Raw genomic sequence first — 13,122 nt, 5'->3', positions numbered from 1 at the left:
CATTGTTACTTTTTGGGCGAATGGTTTCCGGTCTGTGTATCAATATTCGGATAATAGAAGACGTCCGCCATCGCTCAGTTTACTTCTGGTACCTTTTCACTGCAGTATTTGGTGACCAGATGAACTCATTTATGAACAAAAAAAGTCAAAATGTGTGAATATCGAATTTTATCTGTGGTGAAAGTCCTGAGTCAAAAGGACACATTTCCTAAAAAATCCCAGACTTGAAATTGACAGAAATCTGTTTATCTTATTCATTACTGGATTATTTTACATCTGACATCAATTGGCGCCGTGGCTTAGTTGGTTAAAGCGCCTGTCTAGTAAACAGGAGATCCTGAGTTCGAATCTCAGCGGTGCCTTGGCCCGGGAGGTCTTTTAATGGAACTTATTTCCTTCTGCACGCAGGGTGATTTTCAACTGTTGCCAAGCACAAACTCCCGGTGGAATTAATTTCTGAGAGGGGAGAATGCTTTCTGCTTCTTGCCGAATAATCGGAAGTCGGCTTATTGGTAATAATAACTCAGAGTATCCTGTATTGTGAAAGTACAGTTCTTTTACAGAGCATCACACTTGCCACCGATTCCTGTAAAGCACGTTTCTTCGCAGAAAAAGAATGTTAAATTCTTTGGCACTTGCAGTGTCGGGGCGTGAGGTCGAGAAGGAATTGCATTAAAAGATCAACTCTTGAGGCACCGCTGAGATTCGAACTCAGGATCTCCTGTTTACTAGACAGGCGCTTTAACCAACTAAGCCACGGCGCCAGATACACCAAAGCTTTTCTAAACCGGGGAATGAGATAAACCTATCAATTTTTCTTTTTGCGCTTGTATTCATTTTTACTGAGTTTTCTAAAGTTCACAAGTTAGTGTCACAAGTAACATTCAGTACTGCAGTGAAGTACTGTGAAAAACTTTAATAGTCTCAAATATGTAACTATTATTACATCTATAAAGGTAGGAAATGTTGGGAAAACTCAATGGGTCTTGCAGCAACTGCAGTGTTTTGCTTTAGTTCCAAATATCACTGATTGCTGAAGAAGGAGCAGAACATGTTTTTTCTCAGCAAGTTAATTCCACAAGAAGTTTGTGACATTGCGGCAGAGTAAATGTTGGCGATACAATAATTTTTGCTTGACACGAAGTAACAGCGCGCGGTGTCACGAACAAGAAAGATCTTACGCTTTATCCCATTAGTAATGTGGGGAATTAAATTAAAAAGGCCACTTTGACTAAGGCACCGCTGAGATTCGAACTCAGGATCTCCTGTTTACTAGACAGGCGCTTTAACCAACTAAGCCACGGCGCCAACTGGTACAATAAGCCTTGAGTGATCTTTAATGAGAAGGATACTCTGAGCTTTTCTGTGTGTCTTGTGAGGGGATTGAAAGATGAAGTTAAAATGAGCAATTGCAACAATCAAAGAGAGCTGGAAACTGACAGGGATTAATCTCCTCTTTGCATTGGGTGGTCCGATGAACTTGCTTGGCTAAAGCACCTATCTGCAATTTTTGCTCGGGAGTATTTTGTTGGCGGATCTCAGGGATGCTTAAAAAATGTTCTGAATTTCAGTCATTATGTTCCCAGCATTTTTGAACTTTCCCGCAGCCAAAGAAGGAATATGTGTCTCACCACAATAAAGAACCTCCATACCGCACACTTTGGGTGAGAGTTAATTTGCAAGTCCTAAACAATGCTTTGGTATAACTTCATCACGTTTCGAGGATCTTTCTACATTTCAGGATGAGATTAAAGGGCGGGGGGCGGTGGATCAGAGAATGCTTCGCAATAACTTCATTGCAGTGTTAATGTAAGCCTATTTGTGACACTAATAAATAAACTTTAAGAATCCCTAGAGTGCTGAAGGAGGTCATTCGGCCCATCGAATCTGCACCAACTGACGTGTCTTCAAATTGCTTTCTATCAGTTTTACATTCAATACTATGGGCGGAATAAAATCCCACTCGAGGCCAACGGAGAATTCCGTTCTGCGAGCCTCACCCACTGGGGTGGGTGAGGCGGTAAAATTCCGGCCTAGGGGTTGGCATGGTTCTTTGAATAAGTCATGATGTGGAGATGCTGGCATTGGACTGGGGTAAACACAGTAAGAAGTTTAACAACACCAGGTTAAAGTCCAACAGGTTTATTTGGTAGCAAAAGCCACACAAGCTTTCGGAGCTCCAAGTCCCTTCTTCAGGTGAGTGCGAATTCTGTTCACAAACAGGGCATATAAAGACACAGACTCAATTTACATGAATAATGGTTGGAATGCGAATACTTACAGCTAATCAAGTCTTTAATATACATACAACGTGAGTGGAGAGAGCATCAAGACAGGTTAAAAAGATGTGTATTGTCTCCTGGACCTGCAGAGTTTCACTGGCGGTTCTGTAAGGTGCCCTTGCCAGAGCAATCAAGCAGCACCTATTCAGCAATATAACCTGCTCACTGATGCTAAGTTTGGGGTCTGCCAGGGTCACTCAGCTCCTGATCTCATAACAGTCTTGATCCAAATATGGATAAAAGAGCTGGACTCAGGAGGTGAGGTAAGAATGACAGCATTTGACTCAGTGTGGCATTAAGGAGTCCAAGCAAACCTGAAGGCAATGGGAATCAGGGACATCAGGAAAGACAGAGGGAGTGATTCTCCCATTCCTACCTGCTAATTTTTGGTGGGTCGGGCTGGGAGAATTGCCGATTCGCGGGATTCGCACATGTGTTCCTGACGCACGCACATTTCCCAGCGACGGAAATCTGGCGCGGTCGGGACCACCCAGGAAACTGGTGGGACCAGCAGGTAAGTACTTTACATCTTATTTTTAAATTATTTAAATGTGATTAATGGGCTCAGGACTGAATTATCTGGGCCCGATAGCATCTCCCACCCCACCAGTTTCACTCTGGCAGGGTTTGGAGTAACTCTCCACTTTCGGGGAACAGCAGGAGTGAAGGGGGGCAATCGGGGCTCCAGGGGGTCAGGCGGCGAGGGAGGTGGTGCCTCCTGGGCATGGGCACCCTGGCAGTGCCAGCCTGCACCACCTGGCACTGCCCAAGATGCAAAGTGTGCATGCCCAGGGGGCACCATGGCACTGTCCACCAGGCATCGGGTAGTGCCAAGGGGGTGGAGCCTAGGGGGCAGGGCCAGTTGGGGCGGGGCCTAGGGGGCAATCGGTGGGGGTCCCATTGCCACTCTGCAGGTGGCAGTGGGACCTCCACCGACTGGTCCCACTGCCACTCTGCTGGCTAGATCGGTCGGGGCTGGAGGGAGGCCAGTGATCGGGGTAGGCTGGGGGAGGGGGTGGTCTGCCGGGTTGAGGGGCGGGGGGGGGGGGGGTCTGCCTCCCGGAGGGGGCTATGCCTCCTGTGGGGGGGATCTGCCTGGGTCGGGTGGGTGTGGGGGGGTATTATCACTGATGGGGGTGCTGGAGATCGGGGTGCATGCGCAGAGGCCTGGAATTGTCAGACTCTGGCGTGAATGTGCCCCAGAGCTTTTAATGATAATCCCAATTGTGATGTCTGCAGTGCACAGAGTGTGGGAGATTCGAGTCCGAACTCCCACTGAAAAAACAATCGTGATTTACACCTGCAAATTCTGCACTCAGAACTTTTTTGGGAAAATCGCCCCCTGAATCTACTTACCATCTGTCCCTGACATTCAATGGCATTACCGTTGCTGAATCCCCCACTATCAACACACTAGGGGTTACCACTGACCAGAAATGGAACTGGATCAGTCATATACATACTGTGATTACAAGTGCAGGTCAGAGGCTGGTAATTCTGTGGAGAATAACTCACCTGACTCCCCAAAGCTTATCCACCATCTGCAATGCCCAAGTCAGGCACGCAAAGAAATAATTCCACTTGCCTGGATGAGTGCAGCTCAAACAACACTCAAGAAGCTCGACACCTTCTAGGACAAAGCAGCCTGTTTGATTGGCACTTTATTCACCAACTCTAACATCCACTCTACCGCCAATGCACAGTCTCAGCAGTGGATACCATCGACAAGGTGCACTGCAACAACTCACCAAGGCTCCTCTGACAGCACCTTCCAGACGTGCCGCAAGAACAGCAGACACATGGGAACACCACCACCTGCAAATTCTCCTGTATGCTCCACACCATCCTGATATAGAACTATATCACTGTTACATCACTGTCACTGGGTCAAAATCCTGAAACACCCTCCCTAACAGCACTATGGGTGTACCTACAACACATGGACTGCAGCAGTTTAAGAAAGTGGCTCACCACCACCTTCTCAAGGGCAATTAGGCATCACTAGCCAGGCTAGCAATAAATGCTAGCCTGGCTAGTGACGCCCACGTCCCATGAATGAATAAATATAAAATGTTCAGGGAATGCATCTGAGCTTGAGCTGGGAAAAGGGAGTAAGAGAGCCAGCTGCGAGGGCCCAGGGAAATGCGCTAGTTTGAATCGGGGTACATGGAAAGAAAAGAGCAACAGCATGAAGAATGATGGCAGTTGTAATATGAAATGGAAAATAAGTGACAGCTTGAATTGGTTCGGGGAGTTGAGTGCCAGGCTGAACTGAGGGGAGGAGGGCTGAACAGCTGAGGGTGGGGAGGGAAATGGAAGAACAGAATCAAGTTGAATTGAGGGGAAGGGGAAAGAGCACCATAGAAAGCATTCTTTCTGGTTGTATCACAGCTTGGTATGGCTCCTGCTCTGCCCAAGACTGCAAGAAACTACAAAGGTTGTGAATGCGGCCCAATCTATCATGCAAACCAGCCTCCCATCCACTCACTCTGTCTACACTTCCCGCTGCCTTGGCAAAGCAGCCAGCATAATTAAGGACCCCACGCTCCCCGGACATTCTCTCTTCCACCTTCTTCCTTCGGAAAAAAGATACAAAAGTCTGAGGTCACGTACCGTCTCAAGAACAGCTTCTTCCCTGCTGCCATCAGATTTTTGAATGGACCTACCTACCTTGCATTAAGTTGACCTTTCTCTACACCCTAGCTATGACTGTAACACTACATTCTGCACTCTCTCATTTCCTTCTCTATGACTGGTATGCTTTGTCTGTATAGCGTGCAAGAAACAATACTTTTCACTGTACGTTAATACATGTGACAATAATAAATCAAATCAAATCAAAAATCAAAATCATTAGATTGAATTAAGTGAGAAGAGAAAGAAGGCTGCCAGAATAAAGTGAGTGTTGGAGGGAAAAATGAGCGTATTTATAAAGGCGTAGGGAGATGGGTGAGATAAAGTGCTGTTGTGAACTGTGCCAGGAGTCTTTATGTGGATCAGTAGCTTTAGTGAAGTGAGGTTCTGGATGGTCTGTTGAAATTTCAAATGCCACTTTGTTATCACTTTATTAAGATTAAAAATACATTAACAGTGAAATATGTAAGTGTGTGTTTAAAATTAATGCCGAATGCCTCACCTTAAATATAAAAACGGTAATGTTATGGAGCACAGTCTCATGTCTCTCCTAAAGATTGTGTGGCTTCAACATATGTTTATCTTCTATCAGATTTTAATATGTTTCTGTTTTCCCCCCTTGAACACAAAGGAATGTTGGACAGATTATATTACAAAGCTCTTGCAAATTCTTGTTTTCACATGTATTATGACTTCTTTCAGAGGGTTGTGAGTTTTTGGAACTCTCTTCCTGAAAAGGCGGTGGAAGCAGAGTCTTTGAATCTTTTTAAGATAGAGGTGGATAGATTCTTGGTAAGCAAGGGGGGGCAGTGATAGGTTATAGGTGATACAGGTTATTAGGCGGGAGGCAGATTTGAGATTGTCATCAGATCACTCATGATCTTATTAAATGGTGGAACAGGCTCGAGGGACTGAATGGCCTACTCCCACTCCTTGCTTGTATGTGATATTTAGGGTCATTCCTCAGCTGATAGTTTTGTTTGGAGCTTTGTGTGTTTCCAAGTTTTCTGGTTTGCCATATATGAACCTTATAATTTCCTCTCCCTTTAGTTGTTATTGTTGAAGCTTTTCAGGAGCTTCCTACGGGGCAAACATCACTCCTGCAGTTAGCATCTGCAGGGGCAACAACAAATTGCATTTTTATAGCATCATTAATAGAGTAAAAGTGTCCCCATTTACCCCCACACCCATTTACCCCCACTCTTTGCTTTCTCTTAGTTAACCAATCCTCTATCCATACTAATACATTACCCGTAACACTGTGTGCCTTTATCCTATGTAGCAGTCTTTGGTGCGGCACCTTGTCAAACGCCTTCTGGAAATCCAGATACACCACATCCACAGGTTCCCCATTGTCCACTGCACATGTAATGTTCTCAAAGAATTCCACCAAATTAGTCAAACATAACCTGCCCTTTATGAACCCATGCTGCGTCTTACCAATGGGACAATTTATATCCAGATGTCTCGCTATTTCTTCCTTGATGGTAGATTCAAGCATTTTCCCTACTACAGAAGTTAAGCTAACCGGCCTATAGTTATCTGCCTTTTGTCTACCTCCTTTTTTAAACAGTGGCATCACATTTACTGTTTTCCAATCTGCAGGAACCACCCCAGAGTCCAGCGAATTTTGGTAAATTACCACGAATGCTTTTGCTATTTCTCCCGCCATCTCTTTTAGTACCATCAGGACCAGGAGACTTGTCTACCTTTAGCCCCATTAACTTGCCCAACACTACCTCTTTCGTGATAATGATAGTTTCTAGGTTCTTACCTGCCATAGCCTTCTGTCACCAATTTTTGGCATGTTATTTGTGTCTTCCACTGTGAAGACCGACACAAAATACCTGTTCAATGCCTCAGCCATTTTCTCATTTCCAGTTATTACATCCCCCTTCTCGTCCTCTAAAGGACCAATGTTTACTTTCGCCACTTTTTAAATTTTATATATTTGTAGAAACTTTTGCTATCTGTTTTTATATTCTGAGCTAGTTTACTCTCATAATCCATCTTACCTTTCTTTATAGCTGCGTTGACCCGAACAGGCGCCTGAGTGTGGCGACTCGGAGAATTTCACAGTAACTTTATTGCAGCGTTAATGTAAGCCTTACTTGTGACTAATAAATAAACTTTAAAACTTTGTTCAATTGCAGGAGACTCCAGGGCAATGGGTGGAGGAATTGACAGCTCTTTGACACAGCAGGGGAAAGTTCCCAATCCCGGAAAGGCAGTTGCACCAGAGCCCTGTCACTCTTGTCACTGTCACTGCCTGCTGATTGGACCAGATCACCCCGACACGTGATTGTTTGAGGTGCACGTGACAATCAGAGCAAGAAAAAGGGAAACAGCAGCACCCTGTATAAAAGGCTGGCCGGGGGTGAGTGACTGGCTGCAGCGGGAAAACATCGTCCCTGCGAGTCCTTCCTTCCCAATGGGGTCTGGCCGTGCAGATTGATCCATCCATTGACAGAACACCCATCCCATCTCTCCGGGCCACGTTCCATCCCAAGGCTACATTCTATTCCCGGGCGACGTTCCATTCCCAGGCTACATTCTATTCCCGGGCTACGTTCCATTCCCAGGCTACATTCTATCCCTGAGTCACGTTCCATCCATCTAATATCCCACCCGCCAGCATGGACACTGAAAGCTCTCTCGCCTGCCTGGACAAAGCCGCCGTCAACCTCGGGGTGAACGACGTGTACGAGATTGCCAAGCTGATCGGCGCCGAGCTGGAGAAGCTGATTGACAGCCACGGCAAGAAAGTGGTGGAAGGCTTGATCCCCAAAATTGTCCGCGTCTTGGAAATGCTGGAAAGTTTCGTGACCAGGAACGGGAACACCGAGCAGGAGTTGATCCGAGCCTTCGTGATGTTACAGGACGGAGAGAAAAGCACCGGCCACTACTACAAGGTTCGTGTTTTCCCCCCTCCCCCATGACAGTGCTGGCTTTAGATTCTGTTTTTAAATATGACACTCCTACATAATAAGTGCACAGCAGATATTCCTACACACACTCATCAGATTGCTATAAACTGCATGTCTGCTGTGTAATCATGGGTGCAAAGTGGTTTTAGGTCCATGGCAGTGGAAATGTGGCAGTATAACTAAGAAGAGATTACTGGTTACATTATCAGCACTCATACTTTTGTCCTGTTGTTTGGTTGCAGGAGAATGACATTCCTCTGTTCAGAGCAGAACTGATTTTCTTAGACGAGCATTGGAGACTGTGTTTACTCTGTCATCAGGTTACAGCACTGTAAGGGTCATTGGACCCAAACTGGTCTTTGCTGGTTTTAATGCCTCCATAAGCTTGTTTTGATCTATCTTTAACCATATCTACATATCCTTTCTACACAGTAAGAAGTCTCACAACACCAGGTTAAAGTCCAACAGGTTTATTTGGTAGCAAATACCATAAGCTTTCGGAGTGCTGCTCCTTCGTCAGATGGAGTGGAAATGTGCTCACAAACAGGGCACAGAGACACAAAATCAAGTTACAGAATACTGATTAGAATGCGAATCCCTACAGCCAGCCAGGTCTTAAAAGTACAGACAATGTGGGTGGAGGGAGCATTAAGCACAGGTTAAAGAGATGAGTATTGTCTCCAGACAGAACAGCTAGTGAGATTCTGCAAGTCCAAGAGGCAAGCTGTGGGGGTTACTGATAATGTGACATAAATCCAACATCCCGGTTTAGGCCGTCCTCATGTGTGCGGAACTTGGCTATCAGTTTCTGCTCAGCGACTCTTTGATGGTTTGATGACAATGTTGCGGTTGGTCTTGAGAGCGTGGATGGCGTTGCGTTGTGCTTGGGTGATGTTCGGTGCTGTCTTGTGAGTGCGGCTGATGAATTTGGTGTTGACGCACCTCCTGATGGCTTGGGCATACATATCAAGTCGAGGGCAGCGGCGACGCGCCACAGCGAAAAACCGCACCGACCTCTTCAGAAGACAAACATGGGACACGGTGGGCAGAGTACCCTTCGTCGTCCAGTACTTCCCCCGGACTGGAGAAGCTACGGCATCTCCTCCGGAGCCTTCAACATGTCATTGATGAAGACGAACATCTCGCCAAGACCATCCCCACACCCCCACTTCTTGCCTTCAAACAACCGTGCAACCTCAAACAGACCATTGTCCACAGCAAACTACCCAGCCTTCAGGAGAACAGTGACCACGACACCACACAACCCTGCCACAGCAACCTCTGCAAGATGTGCCGGATCATCGACACGGATGCCATCATCTCACGTGAGAACACCATCTACCAGGTACACGGTACATACTCTTGCAACTCGGCCAACATTGTCTACCTGATACGCTGCAGGAAAGGATGTCCCGAGGCATGGTACATTGGGGAAACCATGCAGACGCTACGACAACGGATGAATGAACACCGCTCGACAATCACCAGGCAAGACTGTTCTCTTCCTGTGGGGGAGCACTTCAGCAGTCACGGGCATTCAGCCTCGGATCTTCAGGTAAGCGTTCTCCAAGGCGGCCTTCACGACACACGACAGCGCAGAGTCGCTGAGCAGAAACTGATAACCAAGTTCCGCACACATGAGGACGGCCTAAACCGGGATGTTGGATTTATGTCACGTTATCAGTAACCCCCACAGCTTGCCTCCTGGACTTGCAGAATCTCACTAGCTGTTCTGTCTGGAGACAATACTCATCTCTTTAACCTGTGCTTAATGCTCCCTCCACCCACATTGTCTGTATCTTTAAGACCTGGCTGGCTGTAGGGATTTGCATTCTAATTAGTATTCTGTAACTTGATTTCTGTGTCTCTGTGCACTGATTGAGAGCACATTTCCACTCCATCTGACGAAGGAGCAGCGCTCCGAAAGCTTATGGTATTTGCTACCAAATAAACCTGTTGGACGTTAACCTGGTGTTGTTAAAACTCTTACTGTGTTCACCCCAGTCCAACACCGGCATCTCCATATCCTTTCTACCCCATATGTTTTTATAGCTTACTCTTAAATGCATAATGCAATCTGGAGTACTTTTGAACAGGATTTTCGCAGTAACTTCATCGCAGTGTTAATGTAAGCCTACTAATAGATAAACCAGGGCTGTGATCTTCCCGGCCGTTCACGTCCTGCTACAGCCTGCAAGTGAAGTCAGCTAGATCTCCGTTCACAGCAGCGGGACCAGAAAATCCCGCTGGTGCGAAGGGCTGTTTATACTATACAATTAAAAATGGGGAGATGGTAACTCCAACCCTAACAGCAGTCTTCTGTCACCTATCCCATTATCTAGAATGTTTAAGGAGGATGGCCTCTGGAATTGTATCAGTTGACCAAACCAACTTGGGTCACCCTTTAGACCAGCAAGAATTGACTTTGGTGCAGTACTTTTGTCCGCCGGTTGATGGGTGCAAACTAAAATCATGTAAAGCTGCAACAATAGAATTCCTTTTTTGTCTAATACATATTCCCTATCCCCGGTGGGATACATCATACTTACCAGAGAACTTGGGCGCAGGTAGGCAACAGCTGAAAGATTCGCCAGTTTCCAACTGTGTATAGTGTTGCTGCTGGAATATATCAACCTGGTGCTGTTTGCCCAGCTATGACCATACTATCCATAACTGCTTTGGTTTGAGCAGGGCTATCAAAAGTGCAAACAGAGTAAAGCACATCTCCCAATGACCGATCAGTCACCAACTGGATGTGCTCTGGAGTACTGAGGGAGTAGCTTTAAGTTTCTGCACCCAGATAATCAGTTCCCTACACTAAGCTTCCTCTTCTGAGCTCAGCACAGTGTAGTAGTGGGGATTTATCTGATTGATCTACAGGTGTCTGTTTTCAAGTTTGTGGCTGCACAACAGCTTTCCCTGAGCAGACCCTGCTCCCAGCAACTTCCTCTAGAGACCAAACTAACTTCTTTTCAGCAGCATCTTCTGCAACCTCCAGGCTCTCAATTAGCATCTTTGGTACTTAGCTCCCAACTGTACCATCCTCGTTGTAGACTGATAGAGCAAGCACTCAAAACGATGAATATATTCTTTCTCACCTCACTTGGACAGATTTTATAGATTCATTTTTGGTGTCTTGGGATATAAGGAGCGGGTCGGGTAGAAGATAAACTATGATTATATTGAATGGCAGAGCAAGCTCGATGGGCCAAATGGTCTAGTCCTTGTGCCTGATTCTTATGTTCTCATCAGTCACACCTTTTGCGATCCACTTGCCCCCACCCCTGCCTCTCACATAGGTTCACAATTGTAGGACATAGCACATCACCAAGAGGCCTTTGTAGAAATCTAAGCCCTCTTCAGATGCTCATCTCACTCAATAATTGCTTCACACATCCCCATGAGCTGGCTCCACTAAGCCTCTGCTACGAGCAGTGCCTGTTTCTCTTTTTCTCATCACCACTACCCCCAACTTTCACTTTCCAGTATAATTTGGTGGCATCTAGAAACTTGAGGTCAGTCATCGAGAGCTCTTTAACCACCTCCCGTTTATCCATTCCTGCCATGTTGTCATGAGCTTTTGGAATTTCTTGAACATGTCGTGCAGTCACCTTTTACCAGCATTGAATTCTTCTACAGTGGAGCTCAGAAGTAACTTCAACCTTACCTTTGCATTATCCAGGATAATATTCATCAAAGATGTGCAGCACTTCTGTGGATGGCAGTAAACCTGTTAGTTATTGTCCACCTCTGACGGGATCATTTATGAGCATGCGAAACAAACACCAAGCTCTCAAATCACTTGAGACCAGATTAGTTGACTTCTTTGTTAGGCCATTTTTTTACTTGTTTCCTTTTCTTTGCACAATGGAGAAACATCAAACTCAAGATCCTTTCTCCAGCACTCCATTTCCTTTATAGAATCACTACAGTACAGAAGGAGGCCATTCAGCCCATCAAACCTGCACCGACAATAACCCCACATATTTACCCTGCTAATCTCCCTGAAACTACAGTCAATTTACTACGGCCAATTAACCTAATCTGCACATCTTTAAAGTATGGGAGGAAACCCAAGCAGACACGCGAAGAATGTGCAAACTCCACACAAACAGTGACCCAATTCAGGTGCCTGGTACTGTAAAACACCAATGCTAACCACTGTGCCATCATACCGCCCCAAAAAATATTCTCCCCTCTTGGAAATTAATTCTACCGGCAGTTTGTGCTTGGCAACTGATGAAATTCACCCTGCATGCAAAAGGAAATAAGTTCCATTAAAAGATCTCCCGGGCCAAAGCACCATTGAGATTTGAATTCAGGATCTCCTGTTTATTAGACAGGTGCTTTAACCAACTAAGCACAGCATCATATCTTTATGACAGCAGAAGGAATGACTCATTGATTTGGATTGTGTTCCAGTTACTAATCTAACAGCAAGTGGGGTGGGTTCACAGTTGTAGGAGATGGCTCATCACCAATAGCTCGTGAAAATCTAAATCCTCTTTCTTCAGATGCCCATGAGACTGCGTCACAGCCCTCCACTCTGATTTTTTAAAAAAAGGTTGGGGGGACGATGCAGTAAGAGAGGAGTGAGTACTGGATCGCAAACCACTCAGGAAAAACTAATATTTTCTGAAAATGTATAAACCTACAGTCTCTTTTCATAAGTGTTATCCTGAGAAGTGCTTGACTTTAGCACAGTGTAATATTTACAGAATAGTCATTAATCTGCTTAATCCTGGAAGTTTCCTGTGAACGCTTTTTTTTGTAGGGGCAAGGCAGATTATTTCACACGTGGGAAAGATTAGTGCTTTAAAAATGCACACACAACTGAAGTGCTTCTCTACAGTGGCTGTGTTTATTCGTAAAGGCTGCTAATACAAATAGCATGTATCCTTTATTCTAAGGCACACAGGTTAATGTGCCTCATCAAGGAGCCGCCTCTTCAGCACAATGTTTATATCGTTTTAGGAAATATTAGTTTTTCTTGAGTGGTTCCAGTAGACTCCATCAGTGGAAACAGCCCCAGTGTCTGCCTTGTTTAATCCCTTCAGAATCTTGTACGTTCAATGCAATCGCCCCTTATTCTTCTAAACTTCATTGACTATAGACCCAATTTTCTCAGCCTCTCTCAGCATAACCCTCTCATTCCAGGGACCAATCTAGTAACTTTCACTCTGTTGCCTCCAAGGTAAATATATCCTTCCTTAAATGTGGAGACAAAAATTGCACACAATAATCCAGGTTTGGTCTAATCAAAGCCCTTGTATAATTTG

At 45.4% G+C, this 13,122-nt stretch overlaps 1 protein-coding gene and 3 non-coding genes across 6 annotated transcripts in view; 2 read left to right on the top strand and 2 right to left on the bottom strand.

Annotated features, from left to right (window-relative positions):
- The first annotated feature begins 288 nt into the window (after nucleotides 1–288).
- On the top strand, nucleotides 289–362 carry trnat-agu (transfer RNA threonine (anticodon AGU)). Its single transcript has one exon. It is a non-coding gene; the product is annotated as a tRNA-Thr (tRNA).
- Nucleotides 363–690: 328 nt separating this feature from the next.
- Nucleotides 691–764, bottom strand: trnat-agu (transfer RNA threonine (anticodon AGU)). The gene has a single exon. It is a non-coding gene; the product is annotated as a tRNA-Thr (tRNA).
- Nucleotides 765–1,234: 470 nt separating this feature from the next.
- Nucleotides 1,235–1,308, bottom strand: trnat-agu (transfer RNA threonine (anticodon AGU)). Its single transcript has one exon. It is a non-coding gene; the product is annotated as a tRNA-Thr (tRNA).
- A 5,908-nt stretch (nucleotides 1,309–7,216) lies between these two features.
- Nucleotides 7,217–13,122, top strand: part of rilp (Rab interacting lysosomal protein) — a 42,561-nt gene continuing 36,655 nt past the window's right edge. For 2 of the 3 annotated variants that reach the window (XM_078224924.1, XM_078224925.1), the window contains exon 1: nucleotides 7,217–7,828. In XM_078224924.1, the coding sequence (XP_078081050.1) occupies nucleotides 7,553–7,828 (276 nt within the window). In that variant the 5' untranslated portion in view covers nucleotides 7,217–7,552. The remainder of the gene's footprint in view (nucleotides 7,829–13,122) is intronic. The other variant, XM_078224923.1, reaches the window with a different exon arrangement.

This window comes from Mustelus asterias, chromosome 12, assembly GCF_964213995.1.
Source record: "Mustelus asterias chromosome 12, sMusAst1.hap1.1, whole genome shotgun sequence".
Lineage (NCBI taxonomy): Eukaryota > Metazoa > Chordata > Chondrichthyes > Carcharhiniformes > Triakidae > Mustelus > Mustelus asterias.
The sequence above is the reverse complement of the archived record's forward strand: the minus strand, read 5'-3'. Positions and strand labels throughout refer to the sequence as shown.